This window comes from Moschus berezovskii, chromosome X (assembly GCF_049115385.1).
Source record: "Moschus berezovskii isolate FMDL1 chromosome X, NW_MosBer_1.0, whole genome shotgun sequence".
Classification (NCBI taxonomy): Eukaryota; Metazoa; Chordata; class Mammalia; order Artiodactyla; family Moschidae; genus Moschus; species Moschus berezovskii.
In genome coordinates, this window is record NC_142488.1 from 38830975 (window position 1) to 38853947 (window position 22973).

At 40.8% G+C, this 22973-nt stretch overlaps 1 protein-coding gene across 3 annotated transcripts in view; it reads right to left on the bottom strand.

The window, feature by feature from the left end:
• The window catches only part of MED14 (mediator complex subunit 14), a 65254-nt gene extending 51047 nt beyond the window's left edge, over positions 1–14207 (bottom strand). For all 3 annotated transcript variants that reach the window (XM_088834027.1, XM_055437889.2, XM_055437888.2), the window contains exons 1-3: positions 13662–14207; positions 9665–9691; positions 7106–7211 (exon numbers count right to left, since the gene is read on the bottom strand). In XM_088834027.1, coding sequence (XP_088690153.1) covers positions 7106–7211; positions 9665–9691; positions 13662–13870 — 342 coding nt within the window. In that variant the 5' untranslated portion in view covers positions 13871–14207. The remainder of the gene's footprint in view (positions 1–7105; positions 7212–9664; positions 9692–13661) is intronic.
• Between the last annotated feature and the right edge of the window lie 8766 nt (positions 14208–22973).

Here is a 22973-nt window from a genome sequence, read left to right on the forward strand (position 1 = left end):
AAACTGCCCTGGTCTCAATTTTAATTCTGCAACTTATTAGCCCTGTAACCTTGGCCAAGTTACTTTCCTTCTGTGCCTCCGTTTTTTCAATATAAAATGGAGATGGTTTCCTCCCTCTCATAAGGTTGTTCTGAGGATTAAGAGTTTATGCACATGAAACCTTTAGAACAGTGCCCAGAACATATATAACACTCAGTAAACATTGCCCATTATGAGATCCAGGTCACCTTCACATCTGACACAGAAAACATTTCCCTCAGTTCTCTACGCAACACATTTCACAGGTGCACCCAAACTGACAGAGTTCAGCCAGAAGCTGAAAACTAACTCCTTTCGGAACAATACTTAGAAGTCTCTCATGTCTTTCAAACAGGGGAAGCCACACTCTATCTTCAAGCTGAACAGTGCCAACCGTATCAATTTGTCTTCACATCTCCAAATTCCTGACTTACCATTCCTAGTCCACTGCTTGGAAATGGTCCAGTTTATCAGTGATCAACTTAAAATATGGTATCCAGAATTAATAACACATCAGGCTCACACAATGCCCTACATTTTCTCAGCATTCCCACACTTATTATCTGATTTTTACAACTCTAAGAAATAGAAAAAAACAGTTAATTACCATTACCTTAGAGATGAAAAACTTGAGGCTGAGGTTTATACACTTGCTCAAAGATAGTCAATAATCAGAGAAGCTGGAACCAAAAACTGTTTTTTCTAACTCTTCAATTAAGACCAGCATCAGTTCAGTTCAGTCGCTCAGTCGTGTCTGACTCTTTGCGACCCCATGAACCACAGCACGCCAGGCCTCCCTGTCCATCACCAACTCCCGGAGTTCACTCAAACTCATGTCCATCGAGTTGGTGATGCCATCCAGCCATCTCATTCTCTGTCGTCCCCTTCTTCTCCTGCCCCCAATCCCTCCTAGCATCAGACTCTTTTCCAGTGAGTCAACTCGTTGCATGAGGTGGCCAAAGTATTGGAGTTTCAGCTTTAGCATCAGTCCTTCCAATGAACACCCAGGATCGATCTCCTTTAGAATGGACTGGTTGGCCCTGTAGAAATGCTACCTTCCATGACTAGTAAAATGGGAGTCCTACAAATACCACCAACATTAACTTCTAACATGAGGAGCCACGACACTGTTACCACACAGCAACCCTGAAGTTAACTAAAAGGCCTTGATCTTCTGTGCATCAATCTCCTTTAAGCAAGGTCCCCTTTCGCATCCTGAACCTGAAGCTTGACTCCATTCTGATTTTAACATATTTAAAACCATTTTGAATCCTGCTTCTTTCAACTTCTGTTACTGGTTTTTACTCAGATTTAGGTCATCCCAAGTCTCCATTCACTCAGGACACTAAAAATGCTTCAGCCAAAGAATACTAAAGATTTCCCTCCAGGAAGATGTGCATCAACCCTCGTGGGGTGCCTACACTGCTCCACCCTAAATGTGGGTCATTAACGAAACTCTCTAAACGGCCTTACTCAACTCAAAATAAACTAGCCTAGCTATATTTCTTTGACTTAGAAATCAAATTAATAAAAATAAAAGTTAAGTTTTGAATTACTTATTAGTGAATCCATATAGGTCCCTAATGATGACCATGTTCTTTAAGTACTCACATACCAACTTTTGATATGATTAATAATAAACTCCTTTAAAATTTTTAACTAAGCACCAAATAGACACTTCTCTAAGGAAAATATACAAATGGCCAAAAGCACATGAAAAGATGTTCAATATCACTAGTCATCAGAGAAATGCAAACAAAAAACACAGTGAGGTGCCACTTCACACCTACTAGGATGGCTAGAACCAAAATGTCAGACAATAACAGGTGCTGGCATGGAGAAAATGGAACCCTCTTACATTGCTGATGGGAATGTAAAATGGTATAGTCATTTTCAAAAATAGTTTGGCAGTTCCTCAAATGATTACTAAGTATACAGTTACCATATGATCCAACCATTCCACTCCTAGGTATATACCCAAGAGAAATGAAAAACACATGCCCACACAGGAACTTGTATATGAATGTTTATAGCAACACTATTCATAATAGCCCCAAACTGGAAACAATCTAAAAGTCCATTAATGGATGAATGATAAAATGCAGTAGATCCATACAATTCAGCTATAAAAATGAAGTAATGATACATGGTACAACATGGAAAACCCTTGAAAACATTATGCTAAATGAAAGAAGACAATCACAAAAGACCATATATTATGATTCCATTTATATGTAAATATTCAGAAGAGGCATATCTATAGAGACAGCAGAGACTGCTTAGGGCTGGGGGATACTTGGGGTGACAATTAAAGGGTAACAATTTGAAAATTTTCTAAAACTGACTGTGGTGATGGTTACACATATCTGTGAATATACTAAAAACCACTGAATTGTACACTTTTTTATTATTGGTTTTTGGCCACACCACATAGTCTGTGGGATTTTAGTTCCCTGACCAGGGATCGAATCTGTGCCCCCTGCAGTGGAAGTGCAGAGTCCTAAAAACTGGACCACCAGGAATTCTCAGAATTGTACCTTTTAAATGGGTAGCCTGTATGGTATGTGAATTGTACCTCAATACTGCTTTTAAAAAAGCTCAAGGAGAGAGATTTTTCTTTTTCTTAGCTAAAACATTATCCAGATTGTCTTACCATTAGTCAGAGTTCTATAAACCATGTATTTATACACTCAGCTAAACACTTAATACGTCTGGCATGGCTAAAGATCATTATCTATTAAGAACCTCTAATGAGTCTAGTTAAATAATCATTAAGTTGAGAACACCAAGTGTCAATATGTGAATAATCCTCTAATTCTCCAGTTAATGGACTTTATTCTTGACAAAAGCACAATGGTATCTACATTCACAGAACAAAAATACTGAAACGTTATGTATAAAGTTCAATATGAGACTTTATTCAGAATATGACTTACTGTGACAGCCAGTTCAAAAAACTAATAGGAAAATACTATGAATTAATGAAAGATGAATACAATATGGCTCAATATCAAAACCAAGAGTTTTAGATTTTGCTTGGTATTTTATCAACATACAGCTCAGTAGTATCAAACAGGTAATTTAAAGACCCATGGTATAATGGATTTAACCATTAACACTGGATTTTAAAAATTGAACACTTGGATTTTATATACTTCAGTTCAGTTCAGTCGCTCAGTCGTGTCAGACTCTCTGCGACCCCATGAATCACAGCACGCCAGGCCTCCCTGTCCATCACCAACTCCCGGAGTTCACTCAAACTCATGCCATAGAGTCAGTGATGCCATCCAGCCATCTCATTCTCTGTCGTCCCCTTCTCCTCCCATCCCCAACCTTTCCCAGCATCAGAGTCTTTTCCAGTGAGTCAACTCATCGCATGAGGTGGCCAAAGTATTGCCGTTTCAGCTTTAGCATCAGTCCTTCCAATGAACACCCAGGATTGATCTCCTTTAGAATGGACTGGTTGGATCTCCTTGCAGTCCAAGGGACTCTCAAGAGTCTTCTCCAGCACCACAGTTCAAAAGCATCAATTCTTCGGTGATCAGCTTTCTTCACAGTCCAACTCTCACATCCATACATGACCACGGGAAAAACCATAGCCTTGACTAGACGGACCTTGGTTGGCAAAGTAATGTCTCTGCTTTTTAATATACTATCTAGGTTGGTCATACCTTTCCTTCCAAGGAGTAAGCGTCTTTTAATTTCATGGCTGCAATCAGCATCTGCAGTGATTTTGGAGCCCAAAAAAATAAAGTCTGACACTGTTTCCACTGTTTTTCCATCTATTTCCCATGAAGTGATGGGACCAGATGCCATGATCTTTGTTTTCTGAATGTTGAGCTTCAAGCCGACCTTTTCACTCTCCTCTTTCACTTTCATCAAGAGGCTTTTGAGTTCCTCTTCACTTTCTGCCTTAAGGGTGGTGTTATCTGCATATCTGAGGTTATTGATATTTCTCCCAGCAATCTTGATTCCAGCTTGTGCTTCTTCCAGCCCAGCGTTCCTCATGATGTACTCTGCATATAAGTTAAATAAGCAAGGTGACGATATACAGCCTTAACGTACTCCTTTTCCTATTTGGAACCAGTCTGTTGTTCCATGTACAGTTCTGACTGTTGCTTCCTGACCTGCATACAGGTTTCTCAAGAGGCAGGTCAGGTGGTCTGGTATGCCCATATCTTTCAGTTTAAACTGAAAGTTTAAACTCTTCCACAGTTTATTGTGATCCACACAGTCAAAGGCTTTGGCATAGTCAATGAAGCAGAAATAGATGTTTTTCTGGAACTCTCTTGCTTTCTCCATGATCCAGCGGATGTTGGCAATTTGATCTCTGGTGCCTCTGCCTTTTCTAAAACCTGCTTGAACATCTGGGAGTTCACGGTTCACACATTGCTGAAGCCTGGCTTGGAGAATTTTGAGCATGACTTTACTAGCGTGTGAGATGAGTGCAATTGTGCGGTAGTTTGAGCATTCTTTGGCATTGCCTTTCTTTAGGATTGGAATGAAGACTGACCTTTTCCAGTCCTGTGGCCACTGCTGAGTTTTCCAAATCTGCTGGCATATTGAGTGCAGCACTTTCACAGCATCATCTTTCAAGATTTGAAATAGCTCAACCGGAATTCCATCACCTCCACTAGCTTTGTTCGTAGTGATGCTTTCTAAGGCCCACTTGGCTTCACATTCCAAGATGTCTGGCTCTAGGTCAGTGATCACGTTATCGTGACTATCTTGGTCAGGAAGATCTTTTTTGTACAGTTCTTCTGTGTACTCTTGCCACCTCTTCTTAATATCTTCTTCTTCTGTTAGGTCCATACCATTTCTGTCCTTTATCAAGTCCATCTTTGCATGAAATGTTCCCCTGGAATCTCTAATTTTCTTGAAGAGATCTCTTGTTTTTCCTATTCTGTTGTTTTCCTCTATTTCTTTGCATTGATCACTGAGGAAAGCTTTCTTATCTCTCCTTGCTATTCTTTGGAACTCTGCATTCAGAGGCTTATATCTTTCCTTTATATACTTCAGTAATACCTAATTCTTCACTGAAAGTTTGAATATCTTTAGGAAAAGATAACCCCAAATTAACTAACTATTGAAAAGAAACCTTGGGACTTTTCAGAAATACTATACCATGCTTCTTCATTTTGGCCAAATAGATTCATTAGGCTTGGTGCCCAAATTTCCAAAAACAATGAAAACGAATTGTAAACTTTCTGATGAATAAGCTTAAAATAAGCCAGTTTATTCATCTTTATATTCATCTTTATTAAAAAAAGTATTCTTTGAATGATGCTTTACAGTGTACAAAAGACTTTCTGTCTACAAACTTTAATTTATCAAGCAAATCAACAGGCAGATGAATAAATAAAAGGACTTGTCCCCCATTAAAAAAACTCAATATATGGTGCAAGATACCCTCCCTCTTTGACCAATGTTATATAGAAGGATGGTATCAGCTTACTCCTAGAGACAAAAAAGTCTGTGGCTAGAAATAAGTCTTCTTTTAACTTTCAAAAAGTATATTATTCTAGAATTTTAAGTTCTCAACTTCTTCATAACCTCTCTTCCTTTCACTTTAGTAACTTTCACATAAGCTTTCTAATGACAGGGGAACTTAGTGAAACTGAAGATATCAAATGCACAGGGATAAAATTGATTAGACATTTCAGAAAGTCATGGGCAGAAATACAATTGTGTTATAGATTTCTTTCTGAAGTGAAACTTTATGGAATATGCAAACCCTAATAAATCTGCAAATATAGTTACTATAAAAATATTTCAACTTAGCTTGTCAGGTGCAAAAAATAAATTACCTCTACACTGAATAGCTGATTTTAATTTATCTAGGAAACCTGGTAAATTCAGTATTTGAAAATGATCTGAATATAATTTATCCAGTGTAAGCTTTTTCTGAACTTGCACCTATAAAAACTGGTAAAACTTTTAAATGTCATTACATAACTGAATGGGAAAAAAGAATCTGAGCATTAATGTCAAGTTCACTTAGAGAATCTATCCACTTTTCCTACAGTGGCTAGAAGGCTACTTGGCCTTGCAGAGCTGGATCTGGAGAACTGACTTCAATTAACATGGATTAATACATGCTGTCATCATTTTAGGGTTTTATTCACTTTATTATAATTACTCTACCCTTTCCAATATTAACTCCTTAACCCTTCTTGAACACAGCTTAAAACTTTTGAGGGGTGTGTGTGTGGTGGGCATATTTTAGCATCTTTGGTAAACTTCACTACAGGTCACCGTTTTGAATTCAAAAAAGTGACCCAATAGTCAAAAGACCACAAGCTTCTTGAGGGCAGGGACTATGCCTTATTCGAGTCTCAATCCACCATGTCTTTATGCCTTGTGTGCAATAAAGGTCTGGAGAATGAACAGATGAACAAACAAGTATGTTAGTTGTCTCAGTTGAGTCTGACTCTTTGTGACCCCATAGACTGTAGCCCACCAGGCTCCCCTGTCCATGGAATTCTCCAGGCAAGAATACTCGAGTAGGTAGCCATGCCCTTCTCCAGGGGATCTTCCCAACCCAGGGATAGAACCTGGGTCTCCTGCTTTGCAGGTGGATTATTTACTATCTGAGCCACCAAGGAAGCCCCAGTGAATAAATAAAGGGACAGATAAATGCTATCATCAGTTCTGTGGCCCTGAAAAAGCCATTTAAACTTCTGGGAACCTTATTTCCTTATCTGTAAAATAAGAAGAGAATACAGACTCTGCCACTCTCAAAGGGTTGTCAAGAAATCAAGAGGCAAAATTTAGGGAATACTCTGTAAACTCTAAGAAATCACACAAATGTAAACTAACCATTTTCCCCCTTTACATCCAGTCTCATATTTAATGTCTCCAGATATGGTCTACTCTTTTTTTCCTGATTAGGTGTCCATAAACAAAAAATAAGTTTCTACAGATAAATACTATATATTGTCATACAGAAATGATTACTCACATAAGTAATGCCTCCAAAAACATATCAGCAGATATAAGTTAGAGTTAAAATTAGAAACTATGCCTATTACAAGTTAACATTCCAAAAAGTTCTTTTATATAAAATAAAGTCAAAAGTTTAACTCACCGCACATTTTTCCACTTTGCCAGCATTATTAGCCCATTTTACTAAAGCTAATAGTCGAACAAAGAGTTGGCGTGTCCGGCTAGCAAACTGCACTATTTCTATTTTCCTTTAAAACAAAACAAAAAAACTCTTAATGAATCAGCATATTTGAAGGAGTATTTCACAATTTCATCTGAGCTAAAATATGAATCAATCTGTTTACAACCATTACAATGAAAGAACCCACCTAAAATATTTACCTAAATATGAATTATTGTCACATTTTGGATACCACCTGCATATGCCTCATTTTCTACCTCAGAATAATAAATCCAATAGAATGCTTAGGCAATGAATCACATGTTACAATTAATTTTATACTACAATAAAAATTGTTTACTAAAATATACTATGCTGCTGCTGCTGCTGCTGCTAAGTCACTTCAGTCGTGTCTGACTCTGTGCGACCCCACAGACGGTAGCCCACCAGGCTCCCCCATCCCTGGGATTCTCCAGGCAAGAATACTGGAGTGGGTTGCCATTTCCTTCTCCAAAAATATACTATATTCACAAATATAAAATTATTATATAGAAGTTAACTGGGTCACAAAGGGAACGAAATTATGCTTTGAAATCGAAACCATGAGTTATGAATCAGTAACCTTTTTGGTAAAAGAAAGAAGTGAAAAGCTCCTTATCAAAGCTTGAAACTGTATTATTTCTACAAAAGCAAGGTCCATTTCCCATCTGGCAGGAACATGATTTATAAAACTGAATAAAGAGCTTAACTACGCAACTCTCTACCAAACTAATTTCAGTGAAAAGTCTGGATATTAAATTATCCAAGCAAAGTTAAAGAAAGCACTAAAAATAAAAGCTAGATCTGTCCATATCTATTTTTATGCTATATCCACTACAATGCATTTTCTCCCAATAACAGTATTTTTATCCTTTCCTCATAAAGGCTTAAAAGCTTTACACCAAAAGCTTTATGTTGTCAATCAGCATGTTAGCTAGACCTCGCAACTTCATGTCGACTACAAAACTGATAATCCTACCTTTCATGATTTACCTTAAGACACACACAAAAATATTCAACAGGTCAGGACTGATGACAGGCCCCAGAAAGACACCAACCTCCCTCCAAGTGGACTCTGACATAATAATCTTAGTACAGCTATTCAACGACCTACAGATCCAACCCATACCTCTGCATCTCCGCAACAGTAACCCCAAAATGCAATGCACCAAAATGAAACCTGCTGCAACGTAATCCTGACTGAAGGCCATAGAGTCTAGCTCCTATTAAGAGCATACATAGCCCACAAACAACCTGAAAAGCTTCCTGAAGAGTCAGCCTGCAATATGATTATTGATAGTAGAAAGAGAAGAATCCAGGACACTGATACAATTATGACTCTTTGCCAGTGTCTGTGAAGGATCCTGAGAGATAAAACAAGCAGAGTGCATCACAGGCAAGACTGGCACACAGCAGAAATACTAAATGTACACTCACATCTGGCAGTCCCGCAGTGCTGGAGGCCTCAGTGCTCTCACTCTAACTCAGCGACAGCTTACAGAGGAAGTGAGGTCTCCTCTCCTCTCCCAAAGCAAACATATTTGTATACTATGAACTCCATATGCCAGATGAGCTCCTCTACTGGAAAGGAGACATACCCCTTTGTAAACTACTTTTGCATGTTTTTTTTTTTCTTGACACCACGCTGTCTCGGGTGACAGGCAGCAAGAGTTGGTTCTCCAAGGCCCAGTTTCCCTTTCTACCCAAGAGTGGACAGAACACATCCTGATTTTCACTTCCTTCCTTTAAAATGGACCAGCCAAACCATAACACAGGTATGCTTCAAGACAGAGGTCTCATTTACTTCTACCTTTTTGATCTCTGTCGAATTCTATCAAAAAGGTCACTGGGAGTGGGGGGTGGAGCATAGTCACTAACAATGCTAAAATTCATCCAAAGTGATTTGGTATTTTAAAAAAGATCAACCAAGGAGCCTAAGTAGTGCCAAAGACAGAGTCAAGTAGACTACACTATAGCCACAATTTAAATCTCCATCACCTGATATCTTTCAAACCTTAATTTATCTTATTCCCTAGGACTGTGGAAACGAACTAGCATTTAGTTATGTCTTAAGCCCCAAACTCCAACTGAATCAAAATTCTCTTAACTATAAATCAGTAATAGCAGTAGGCAAATGTCCATTCTCCAAAGATATCTAAGAGCATCACTGCAGAAAATGAGCAACCAGCTATCTCCATTTAGTTCTCTATCTTCTGCATCTTTCTACCCCCTGAGGCACTTGATCCTGGTCAGTTTCTAGAAGACAAGGTCCAGAGCTGGCCACATACCAAGAATTGCCAAGGATATGGAAATCACACTTCCCGGGGCGTCTTGAACAAATGGTGCGAGAAGTCACCCTAGGTTCTCTGGGCCTAGGTTCCGGGTCCACTATCCCACTACCCATACCTACACATGTTTCCCCCCACACTCCCTCTCACACTCACACAAACTCACTCACTCACTCATAGATATATCAACACAGATTTAAGGTTTTATACTCACCTTTCCACATCAGATTTCCTTGGCAGCCTAAGAAGAAAAAAAAGAAGTTGACTAAATATATGCACATCTTCATCAAAGTATGATTATGGCCTTTACTTTCACTCTATTAAAATACCTTAACATTTCGGAAAAGCTGGACAAATAGCTACTATAGGCTTGTGTGGCTCCCACTCATAACTTTGGTAAGTTTTCAGAGATATAGCTACAAAGGAAAAAGTAACAAAGAAACATTTCTCTCCATTCAAAGTTCTTCAAAGGATACTGCAGGAACCTCAAACATTAAAAAAAAGCCCAAGTCTTATTAGCATACTACAGCACAGAGAAGTCAGAGAAAATCTTCTTTTAAGACCAAATGGTCATGAATGCAAGGTACTACTCAGTTGCGAGCCTCTCGATAGTCAACAGAACCTTGCTTCCAAGCACTAATCCCTTCATGCTTTGTTATGGTGCATTAAGGTAGGCATGGGAAAGGGCCAGAGTCAGCCAAGGGTTATACAGCAATTATGATGTCGCTTGGTGAGATGCAAATGTTTATTTTTAAACAGCTCCAGGAAAATTCTGATCTCTTTTTTGCTAGTTCTGCAGTACTGACAGCCAGCAACCAATGTCACCATTTTCCCTGATAAACTATACCATTTAACATTCTCATATCCACTGATGCTTAGAAAGGTCCTGATCTGCTTCCTGAATCACCATTCTCCACGGTTCAAGATTCAACAGCCTGAACTCTAAAGCCTCCCCTACATCAGATTCATTCTTGAAGAACACACACTGAGCCACTTTTAAGATGCTCTTTACCCACTGACATGCCACACGTGCAGAAAACCTAAAACCACCTCCAGAGATTCACTGTACAAGGAAGGGGAACTATTAAAATGAGCTCTGGCTTACAGTTACCTACAGTTCTTAGCATAGACAGTGGGATGGAAGCTCAAGTTATGATCCAAGTGACAAAAGAAACTGGGTAGGAGTTGGAAGGGCCAGCAGATCAGAGGATGAAGCAAAAATTAAGGCCTTATTATGTTAAGACTGCAAGTAAAAGCAGTTGCTGGCAAGTTCCTATGCCTGTGAAAGACTCAGAAGACACTCCTTGAAAACTCTCCCTTGTCCTTAAGAGAGGAGAAAATGACAAAGATGCTTGTGTGCTTGTGAGAGAGAGAAAGAGCAGAGTCTTGGGGGCAGAAAGAACAGGCATCATTGTTTCAGCTCTTGCCCCTTGTCCCAGAGACCCTAAAAGGATCTTCTCCTGCCAGAGATGGTATCATTTCAGGGACAGAGGATAGGCTTTGCTGCCTGCATCCCCTTCTCCCCAATTCCTCCTCATCTATTTAAAATTCCTTTATGGATAACAAGTCCACCACTTGGGGCAAGAGCAAGAAAGTGCAGTAAGTCACAAAAACCTTATTTACACCAAAGTGTGGAAGATTCTAGCATTTTCTGATTTCAAATTAAAAAAAAAGTTTTTAAAAAGTAGAACCTAAATCTCTAAAAGAAAAAAAAAAATCACAGCAGAATGTAAAGTCTAAGATAACAGCATGTACATGGGTGAGGGAAGGGCAGGAGGAAATGAACAAGCAAAAAAAAAAAAATTTAGAAATCTGGGTCCAAAAACAAACCACCTTTTTTACTTTCAATACTCCACAAACATCAAATGTGGCAGAAATAAGACTCATAAAATATACCTTGAACACTGGTTTTATATTAATACATTAATCCTGACAGTTTCTACCCAGAACAAGGAAAAATACATGATTTAGGAACTTATTCTTAAACCAATTTTGGTGACCACAAATCAAATGAGAAAAAAGTTATTTTGTATACCGATGTATCAAGAACAACAGTGAATTTTCCCCTTAAATTTTCCATGGTCTACAATGGAGGAAATGGAAACAGCAACAGTATCTTGCCTGGGAAATCCAATGGACAAAGGAGCCTGGTGGGCTACAGTCCATGGGGTCGCAAGGAGTCAGACATGACTTAGTGACTAAACAACAACTAAACAAAGGCGGTAAGGGAGAGAAGACACATCATGTAGGACCTTAAAGGTAAACCACAGTCTTGGTTTGCTCAAGATAGTCCCAGTTTATGCCTGTTGCTCTGACATAGTTATTAATAGCACCACCTTTCATGTTCAAAAGCATCCTCATCTGGACCATAAACTTTACGGTCACTCTACTGGTGACTATAAAAAGTATTTTACTCTGAGATGGTGAACCATGGGAAAGTTGTGAGTAAAAATAAGTTTTAAAAGGATCATCCTGGCTACTTCATGAAGGAAAAACCATAGAGGGGCAAGGGTAGCAGCAGAGGTCAACTACTGCAGTAACAGGAGCAAAGGATTAACACTTGATGGAATAGTTGAAAAGTGGTGGGATTCTGAAGCCAGAGATGACAGAATTTACTGATGTGGGATTGGAAGAAAGAGGAGTCAAGAATTAGCTCCAAAATTCCTGGCCTAAGCATCCAGAGGAAGAATAGAGAGAGTACTTAGTGAGATAGGAGAGTTTTTTTTTGGGGGGGGGGGCGGGTATTGAATGGAATCAGTTTAGTTCTGGACTTGGTCCGTTGAAATGTCCACTGGGTACTTAAACGAAAGCATGTGGATAGAGTCTGCAGCTCAGTGGAGAGGTCTGTGCTGGAGAGAGAAGTGTAGGAATCATCCTCATATAAAGGGTGCAAGACTAAATCTATGTACTTATCCTACAGCAATAAATATTTCTCTTTTCATAACTTAGTGCTAAAACAGAATAATACAAGAATTTCTACAAATGCCCTATGGAAAGACAAATTATACAAATTACACACCACAGACAGCAGTTTTCAACATTTTCCCATAGCTATACATAGGATGGGTACATGAGATTTTTCTCATGGCTACTCAAATTCTTATATGAAAGCCAACAATAAACGGCGCAGAAAAGTATATTGCCACCATAATGTAATCATGACAGCTATTTAAGTTCCTCATTAGACAGGGGTAGGCTTCTTTCCATCTCCCTCAATAAAGTATATCAAAATTCTCAGAATGATGTTTTAGGAATAAGTGGAACCTCTTTTTTTAGTCATCTGCAAAAGAATATTTTAACAGTTTCTAGCAACAAATTACTGTGACACTTCACAGCCTCATACCTACATACGAATGTACTTCAACTGAATACACTGGAGTCTACTAAAAGATAAAAATGAATCTAGCTGAAAATTAGTAAGTCTTACTTTCTCTGAACCTAAATTTTAAAAATGTGAAACAGTAATTTAACTATATATACCCCTAAATGTCATAGTTTCTTTTCTTCATACACCTGAAAATCATTATAGTGTATTCTGATCCTATTCTGAAGGGATTAACACTCTAATCATATCCCAAGGTATTTTACTGGTAACTTGGTGATTTATAAACTCCCCTCATACCCCATGAGACAATAACAGCAGGCTAGTTATCAAAAAAATCTTTACTTACACTACATGTGTTAAGACTTCAAACAGTCTCAAACATTCCAGAAAAACAAACTTGGAATCCAACATTTTGCATTATTTTACATACATCTCCTGAGTTCAAACTTTGTCAGAAGCAATTACAACCTACATTTAAAATGTACCGTGAAAGGCTGTAACACAATTTGTCTTTGGGAATTATTTTAAACGCCCGAATAATATATATTTCCAAACCCTAAACTAGGAGTCTGGGCTAAAAAGCTTCGAACCAACAAATCAATAAGGTTCAGCTGGCAAATCGAGCAAAAATTCCAAAGATGGGCTTTTCAGGGCAAGTCAAACAACGTGCATAATTTACAAGTCTCGGTTACTTCATCTCCAGGACCCCAAATGGAAAGCTCCTCCTCCACCTCCGCTGGGCCCCAAGAGTTCAGAAATTCTAGACTTAAGCAGCCCAGAGGAGAGGAGAAAGCAGCAGCCTCTTGGGGAGAAGGAGGTGCGAACCTCTCAGCCGGCTGGGCGGGAAGCGGGGGCTGGGAGCAGGCGTGGATTTCGCGGCACTTACAGGTCCGTCAGCACCATGAGCTCCGAGTAGGCCCGGTGCAGCAGAAATTCGATGAGGGTGCTCAGCCGGTAGCCAGGGCTAGCCGCGGCCGCGGCGGCGGCTGCCACGGCGGCTCCGGGAGGAGGAGGCGCCGGGGCTGACGCGGGGCCGCCGCTGCCGCTGCCTCCGGGCGGGACCAGCTGGTGGTTCTCCAGCTGCACTGGGGCCATGGCGGCACAGGGCCGGGCTTGGCGCAGCGGGACAAGATGCGGCCCTCGAACCTCCCTCCCAGGCTCTCAGTCACCGCGCCTAAGTGGGCGCGGGCGGAGTCGCCGCCGCAGCCGCCTACTACTGCCGAGCCGCCTCCGAACAGGAAGCCTTACGCCGGCCGCAGAGGCCCGCCCCCATGTAGCGACGAGCCCGCCGGCTCCAGGGACTGGAGCGAGGGGCGGGGGGAGGGCGGGGAAGCGGGCCGGCAGCCGCAGAAAAGCAGCGCCCCAGCCACCGTTCAGAGGCCGCTCGGCCAGGCAGCCGCAGCGTCCATATTGACGGCCCAAAGCGGAAGTCTTAGGAAGAACGGAAGGGGAACCAAAGGGGGACTTCCGACAGCAACCTGTGCCTTTTCTCCCGGCGGTTGTGCGCGGGCACGTTGGGGGGCGCGTGGGAGTGGGGCGGGGCCGGCGCGCGGGCGGGAAAAGCGGAAACGGGGGCTGCGCGCCGCCGGAAGTGAGTGTAAGGGCGGAGCCAGTGTTGTCATCGAGAACGTCAGCAGTTGCCCGGCTCTTGCCCTCGCCGCCCTTTGGAGTTTAAAAAGATCCGATTTGTGCTGAGGTGTCCATCAGCGTTCCTCTGGTGGGTGCAACCCAGCCGGGGAGGACACCCCATCCCAGATGTTTGTGACCTATGTTTCTGGACTCGAAAAGACATTGTTACGGCTAAGCGCTTGTGACATCTCAGATCTTTGCACCTCCCAGAGTCTGCCCATGCGCCTTTCGTGGGATAGGAGACGTTTCAGTCATTTTTTTTAACTGTGGGAAAAGATGCGAGAAAATATTATTGAGGGTAGAAGAAGGGCCACTGGCAGAATAACTTCATTTGAATGGAGTTGGATATATTGCTGAGCTCATTAGCGACCCCCAAAACCTGGCAGTTCTACCGCAGAAAGTCTTTAAATCCTCTACCATTGATTCTCCCACTTGTTTCTTGTCCCGACTCTTGAAATAGCCGCCCTGCCTTCCAAGGACTTTTCAGTTCGTTTTCTATGTCCTACTGCCACATTTTCCGGCTCAAAATGCACTCTTAATATTTTGTTTTCTGATTTAAAGCCATGATTCTCAACCTTGCCTGCACATTGGAATCTGGGAGGAGATGGAGGAGTGGGTGGCTTTAAAAAATACTTATGCTCCTCTCCCCATAGACTTGGCTTTAATTGGTCAGGGCTTCAGGATTTTTAAAAGCTTCCTAGGTGGTTTTAATGTGCACTGTTTAAAAGCGTCAATTGCCGCCACCCTTTTCAAATCTCTTTTTGCAGTCTTATCTATGACTCTTAGGAGTAAGAGATGCACTTGCCAGTTCCTAAGGTTAAAATACTCTCATTCTTGTCCACTTGTGTAATTCTTAGTCATTCTTGAAGACAATTCACCTGTCTTCCGAGGGTGTAATCTTAATCACTTGCTCCCTCTTTTGTGATCCTAAAGCACATTTACACAAACAATACCATCCTAGTACTCATTAAAAGGCAATAGGATTACTTACAGCCCCCCACAGGTTCAGTTGCTGAAGGGTAGATACTCTCCCTAAGATCCATCCCTATGCTGCTACCTTAGGAAACAATTTTTTTCTAAGTTAGCTAAAATGGTATCATTTCTTTGGCAGTTGTTTTGTTTTATTGAAGGTTCTTTTTCCTCTTTTGAAAACTGTTGACTTCAGCTAAAAAGCCCTGGTGATCACATACACAAAAGATGTACAAGATGGTCCTTAGTTCTCCAAAAAGTGAAAGTGTTAGTTGCTCAGTCCTGTCCCACTCTTTGCGACCACATGGATTGTAGCCTGCCAGGCTCCTCTGTACATGGGATTCTCCAGGCCACAATACTGCAGTGGGTAGCCGGCTGTTCCCTTCTGCAGGGGATCTTCCCAACCCAGGGATGATACCCAGGTTTCCTGCATTGCAGGGGGATTCTTTACCATCTGAGCCATCAGGGAAGCCCTTAGTTCTCAAGCCAAGTGTCAAACCCAAGCCCCCTGCACTGGCAGCACAGAGTCTTAACCATTGGACCACCAGGGAAGTCCCCGAGATGGTCCTTAAGGTCTTTTCTAACACATTTTGATTGTGTGATGTTAATAGGATTTTAACTCGGTCTTATTGTCTATATTAAGCACAATTATCGGAGAAGGCAATGGCAAGCCACTCCAGTACTCTTGCCTAGAAAACCCCATGGATGGAGGAGCCTGGTGGGCTGCAGTCCGTGGGGTCGCTAAGGGTCGGACACGACTGAGCGACTTCACTTTCACTTTTCACTTTAACACATTGGAGAAGGAAATGGCAGCCCACTCCAGTGTTCTTGCCTGGAGAATCCCAGGGAAGGGGGAGCCTGGTGGGCTTCCGTCTATGGGGTCACACAGAGTCGGACACGACTGAAGTGACTTAGCAGCAGCAGCAGCAAGCACAATTATACACCATGCCTCTTGGTATTCATCCTATTTGGCAAGTAAGATTCTACCTAGAGAAATTACAACCAATTAGCAAATAAAAAAGTTTAATGGGTGGATGGGGGTTGTTTTGAAAAAGAGAAATTTTCACCCACATCCATCAGGTTAGATTTTAATGAAATTTCTGTATATCTTTAAAAATTGAAAAGTTCTAACAGAAAATAGGGTGAAAATAACTGTATTTTGCTTAAATTGTTGGCGATTGGGGAGGTAATTTAAATGAAAACTCCTGAAAGTGATAGCCCACCTCCCAACGTGATTAGTATAGCCACAGGCAAATATAGAAGAAATGACTAAGGAAGGAGAGACAGTGTTAGCATGTTTGGCTGAGATACTAAATGAATGGTTCAGATCCAAATCGCTTTTGGAAATAGTGCAATTTATCATTGTAAAGCCCACAATACAATGTTTGGCATTGTATTAATAGTATAAGTGCCTAATTCTTTCATTCCCAATTTTCAGTTGTTTCTGTACTTGGTCATCACCAGATTCTATCACACCTCAGATAAAATTATCTGAGAATTAGCAGATAAAATTCAGAACTAGCAGTATGATATTTCCTCAGCTCTTAAGCCAACCTAAATGCTGGATCTTTCATGAAGTCAATCTGATTTTAATAAAAAGAACAAATTGATTGCAAAATACGGAGAAAAAAGAGAACATTTCCCTTTAAGCCCTTTTGATGGAAAATTGACAAATTGGTATATATACAGTTGACCCTTGAACAATGCAGTGGTTAGGGGCACAGACCCTCCTTGCAGTCAAAAATTCATAATTTATATATAGTTTATGGTATAATTTATAGTCAGCCTTCTTTAACTAGAATTCCTCCTTATCTGTGGTACCTTGCTGTTCAACCTATCTCAGATCATGTAGTAACATTTATTGGAAACAAATCTGCATATAATGCAGTTTAAACCTGTGTCATTCAAAGGTCAACTGTAGTTTCACTCTGAAACATACAACTGCCCCTCAAGCACAAAACATTGGTAAAGGAATTGAAAAGTATTTTTTTTTCTATGATATTATCATCAATTCCTCCAAAACAGCAAAAGCAGTAACTGCATTCATTTAAGAGCTGCTCCATTTTCTGGTGGTTCAAATGGTAAAGTATCTGTCTCCAATGCAGGAGACCCGGGTTCGATCCCTGGGTTGGGAAGATCCCCTGGAGAAGGGAATGGCAACCCACTGCACTATTCTTGCCTGGAGAATTCCATGGCCAGAGGAGCCTGGTGGGCTACAGTCCATGGGGTCACAAAGAGTCAGACACAACTGAGTGACTAACACTTTCACTTTCCATTCGTAGTGAAGTTGAGGAAAGGAACTCACAAAACTGTGAGTATGATCTGATCAATCCAGAAAAAATGAGAACACTTTGATGGCTTTCCATATACGTAGAAGAAAACCCAAACTTCTTAGTATGGCCTTTAAAGCTATTAACACAGTAGTCTTTGCCTGCTTCTCCACCTCTGCCTCCCGCTTCTCTTTCCTTCACTCACTTCACTGTAACCGCCCTGGGTGGGTCTAGTACATGCCATTCCCTAAGGTGTTAGGGCTTATCCACTACTCCAGACACCTGAAATACTTGTTCCCCAGCTCTTCATGTGGCTGCCTCCTCCTCCTTCCAGTATCAGCTTAAATGAGAAATCCTCAGAGAGGTCTCCCCTGACTGTATGTTTTTAGGCAGATGATACCAGGAAGTTCATTGCAACATTGTTTGTAGAAGCAAAAAAATATGAATAATCTTAACTGTCTCTCAGTAGGAGAATGGATGAGTAAATTACTATGTTTCTACATAACTCTTCAGTTGAATAAATTAGACCTATAGGTACCAACATGGAGACACCTCAAAAACCATACGGAATGAAAAAAGCTATCTTTTTTATACTACTCCTGTTTTTCTAAGCACACAAAATACTCCATAATTTAATATATTGTAGACAAAGTAAAAAATGTAAATGAGGATAATAGACACCACCTTCAGGATAATAATTACATCTAGGGATGGGTAGGGATGCAGTGATGCTTTATTGGTTATTAGCTATTAGTTATATCTAATGGGTTTCTTGGGCTTCCCAGGTGGCTCAGTGGTAAAGAATCCACCTGCCAAGCAGGAGACCCAGGTTCGATTCCTGGGTCAGGAAGATCGTCTGGAGAAGGGAATGGCAACCAACTCCAGTATTCTTGCCTGGAGAATTCCATGGACAGAGGAGCCTGGTGGTCTACAGTGCATGGAGTTGTGAAGAGTCAGACATGACTGAGCAACTAACACACCCATACCCAATGGGTTTCTTGAAGATTGACCAGAAGGAAATGTGACAATATTAATATCTAACAATGCTAAATTTAGGGGTAGAGATATGATTGTTAATATATTCTGCACTTTTCATTAGTTTTGAACTATTTCCTCAACTTCACTACGAATGGAAAGTGAAAGTGTTAGTCACTCAGTTGTGTCTGACTCTTTATGACCGCATGGACTGTAGCCCGCCAGGCTCCTCTGGCCAAGGAATTCTCCAGGCAAGAATAGTGCAGTGGGTTGCCATTCCCTTCTCCAGGGGATCTTCCCAACCCAGGGATCGAACCCGGGTCTCCTGCATTGGAGACAGATACTTTACCATTTGAGCCACCAGAGAATGGAGGCCTAGTAGACACTGAAGAGATCAAGAAGAGATAGAAAGAATACACAGAACTGTATAAAAAAGATCCAAATGACCCGGACTACTGCGATGGTGTGGTCAGCCACCCAGAGCCAAACATTCTGGAAAGCAAAGTCAGGTGGGCCTTAGGAAGCACCGCTGTTAATATAGCTATTGGATGTAACAGAATTCCAGTAGAACTATTCAAAATCCTCAAGGATGAGGCCATCAAGGTGTTGCATTCATTATGTCAGCAAGTCTGGAAGACCCAGCAGTGACCACAGGACTAGAAAAGGTCAATCCTCATCCCAATTCCCAGGAAGGATAGTACCAAAGAATGTGCTCACCATCCAACAATTGCACTCATCTCCCATGCTAGTAGTGTTAGTTGCTCAGTCATGTCCAACTCTCTGCAACCCCACGGACTGTAGCCCACCAGGATCCTCTGTCCATGGAGTTCTCTGGGCAAGAATACTGGAGTGGGTTGCCATTTCCTTCTCCAGGGGCCCATGCTAGTAAGGTCATGATAAAATCTTGCATGCTAGGCTGCAGCATTATGCAAACAAAGAACTTCCAGATGTCCACTCTGGGTTTAGAAAAGTAAGAGGAACCAGAGATCAAATTGCAAACATTTTCTGGATCACAGAGAAAGCTAGGGAATTCCAGAGAGACATCTATTTCTGTTTCGTTGACTACACCAAAGCCTTTAACTGTGTGGATCATAATAAACTATGGAAAGCTCTTAAAGAGATGGGAATACCAGACCATCTTACCTGTCTCCTGAGAAACCTGGATGCAGGTCAAGAAGCAACAGTCAGAACCTGTATGGAACAACTGATTAGTTCAAGATTGAGAAAGGAGTACAACAGGGCTGAACTCTGTTTAATCTATACGCTGAGCACATCATGAGAAATGTGGGGCTGGATGAGTTACAAGCTGGAATCAAGATAGGCAGGAGAAAAACATCAACAACCTCAGATATGTGGATGATACTACTCTAATGGCAGAAAGTGAAGAGGAAATAAAGAGCCTCTTGATGAGAGCGAAGAAGGAGAGTGAAAGAGCTGGCTTACGACTAAATATTAAGAAAACTAAGATCAATTCATCTAGCCCCATTACTTCATGGCAAATAGAAGGGGGAAAGGTGGAAGTAGTGTCAGATTTCCTCTTCTTGGGCTCTAAAATCACTGTGGATGGTGACTGCAGTCATGAAATCAGAAGACATTTGTTTCTTGGCAGGAAAGCCATGACAGACATAGACATTGTGTTGAAAAGCAGAGACATAACTCTGCTGACAAAGGTCCGTATAGTCAAGGCAATGGTCTTCCCATTGGTCACATATGTTTGTGAGAGCTGGACCACAAAGAAGGCGGAGCCATGAAGAACTGATGCCTTTGAACTGTGGTGTTGGAAAAGACTCCTGAGAGTCTCTTGGACAGCAAGGAGATCAAACCAGTTAATCTTAAGGGAAATCAACTGAATACTTATTGGAAGGACTGATGCCGATGCTGAAACCCCAGTATTTTGGTCATCTGATGTGAACAGCTGACTTATTGCAAAAGTCCCTGATGCTGGGAAAGATTGAGGGCAGAAGGAGAAGAGGGCGTCAGAGGATGAGATGACTGGATGGCATCACCATGGCAATGGACACAAATTTGGACAACTTTGGGAGATGGTGAGGGACAGAGAGGCCTGGTATGCTGTGGTCCATGGGGTTGCAAAGAGTCGGACATGAGTGGGTGACTAAACAACAACATAGCCTCTGAAGTCAAACGACTTAGATTAAAATTCTAGCTTAACTTCTTATGATCTGAATGCTTTCCATGAAGTTACTTCATTTCTCTGGGTTTCTCAGTTTCCTCATCCTCAGAGGATGATTATGAAGAATAATTTATTCTTCTTAAAAAAATAAGTATTGAAGTATAATCGATTCACAGTGTTGTGTTTAATTGCTGGTGTACAGCAAAGTGACCCAGTCATACATATATATCTTGTTTCTCATATTCTTTGCCATTACGGCTTATCACAGGATATTGAATACAGTCCCCTATGCTACACAGCAGGACCTTGTTGTTTATCCAACCTATATGTACTAGTTTGTATCTGCTAATCCCAAACTCCCAATCCATCCCTCCTGCCACTGTCTTGGCAACCATGAGTCTGTTTCCATTTTATAGAAACCATTTGGTTTTAAAAATGTTATTGAAAAATGACATTTATTCTTAATAACATTTGCACAGGACTTAAAATAGTCATTTACCTATAAATATTAGCTATTACCATTATCATCACCTAGGAGCAGTCATGCTTGTATTTGATTTTTCACCTAAATAACCCATGAACTTTCCATCTTCTGCCCTCAACTGACTCTCTCTATAATATTCCCAGCACCTAGCATGTCTGGTTTTCATGAGTGAATAGAACAGGCATATTCCTTCATCTATACATTGTAATTTTATTTATATTGCGTTAACCTTTGGGGATTAAGAATGACTTACATATTAATATATTTACATGTGAAATGAAGTGTCTAGTTCTTTTTAAATAGTTCAGAAGAATAGTTGCAGGACGTAGATGAAATAAGTTTGGCAGAATGTTGACAGTTATTAAAGCTGATGATGGATACATGGGAGTTCATTTTACTCTTTCTCTTGTTTTCAGTATGTGTGATAATATACACAATAAATTCGTTTAAAAAAAATGGAGAATGGGTAGTCAACTAAAGGCCTGGATCTTTTTTCTTCCCTAATGAACAACCTTTAATATATCTACTCAATTTTTTTTCAGATTTTAAGAACATTTTCTGTAATGTATAGAGTGTTTAAAACTAACTTTAAAAAAGAAAGCTACAATAAATTTCAATGATAACTGCTTATAAAAGAGATGAAAATGTCCGATATTTTAACAATTTTGGTTTCAGGCCTTGAAATAAGAATGTTTCCAAGGAGCTCTCAAAACACACACACACAAATATATAGCCTGAAATTTTTCTAGCTATGTTAAAATTCAATATCTTTATTTTTCACCTCACATAGTTACCTTTTAAAAATGTTTGTGGTGGGAACATTTAAGATACCCTTCTTAGCAAATTTCAAGTATAGAATATGTGTTAACCATAGTTCCCATGCTGTATATTAGACCTCCAGAACTTGGGACTTCCCTGGCAGTCCACTGGTTAACACTCCCTGCTTCTACTGCAGGGAGTTCAAGTTCTATCCCTGGTCAGAGAGTTGAGATTCCACATGCCACAAGATGTGGCAATAAAAGCAAAAAGACACCTAGATTCCCCAGAACTTACTCCATCTTAAAACTGGAAGTTTGTACCATTTCAGCAACATCTCTCCATCTCCCCAATTCCCAGCCCCTGGCAACCACCAAGCTACTCTTTGTTTCTATGAATCTGGCTTTTCTAGATTCTACATCTGAGATCATACAGTACAGTTTTTAAAAGATGAGGGTGAAGGCAATGACCTGCACAATTTTAAAAATCCATGTCCAACTTCACAATCGGCCCTCTGTATATGATGTTCTGCATCTGAGGATTCAACCAACTGTGGATTGTGTAATACATATTTGTGTGTGTGTTAGTCACTCACTCGTGTCCGACTTTTTGTGACCCCATGGACTGTAGGTCTCCAGGCTCCTCTGTCCATGGACTTCTCCAGACAAGAATACTGGAGTGGGTTGCCATTCCCTTCTCCAGGGGATCTTCCAAACTAAGGGATCAAACCCAGGTCTCCCACATTTGCAGGCAGATTCTTTACCATCTGAGCCACCAGGGAAGCGGGGGGAAAAATTCATGTATAAGTGGGCCTGGGCAGTTCAAACCCATGTTGTTCAAGGATTCTCTGTATTTTCCTTTCTTTGACTTATTTAACTTAGCATCTGCCTTCAAAGTTTTATCCATGTTGTCACAAATGACAGGGTTTTCTTTTTTATAGCTAAATAATATGCATGTGTGCATGCATTTGTGTATGTGGGTGTG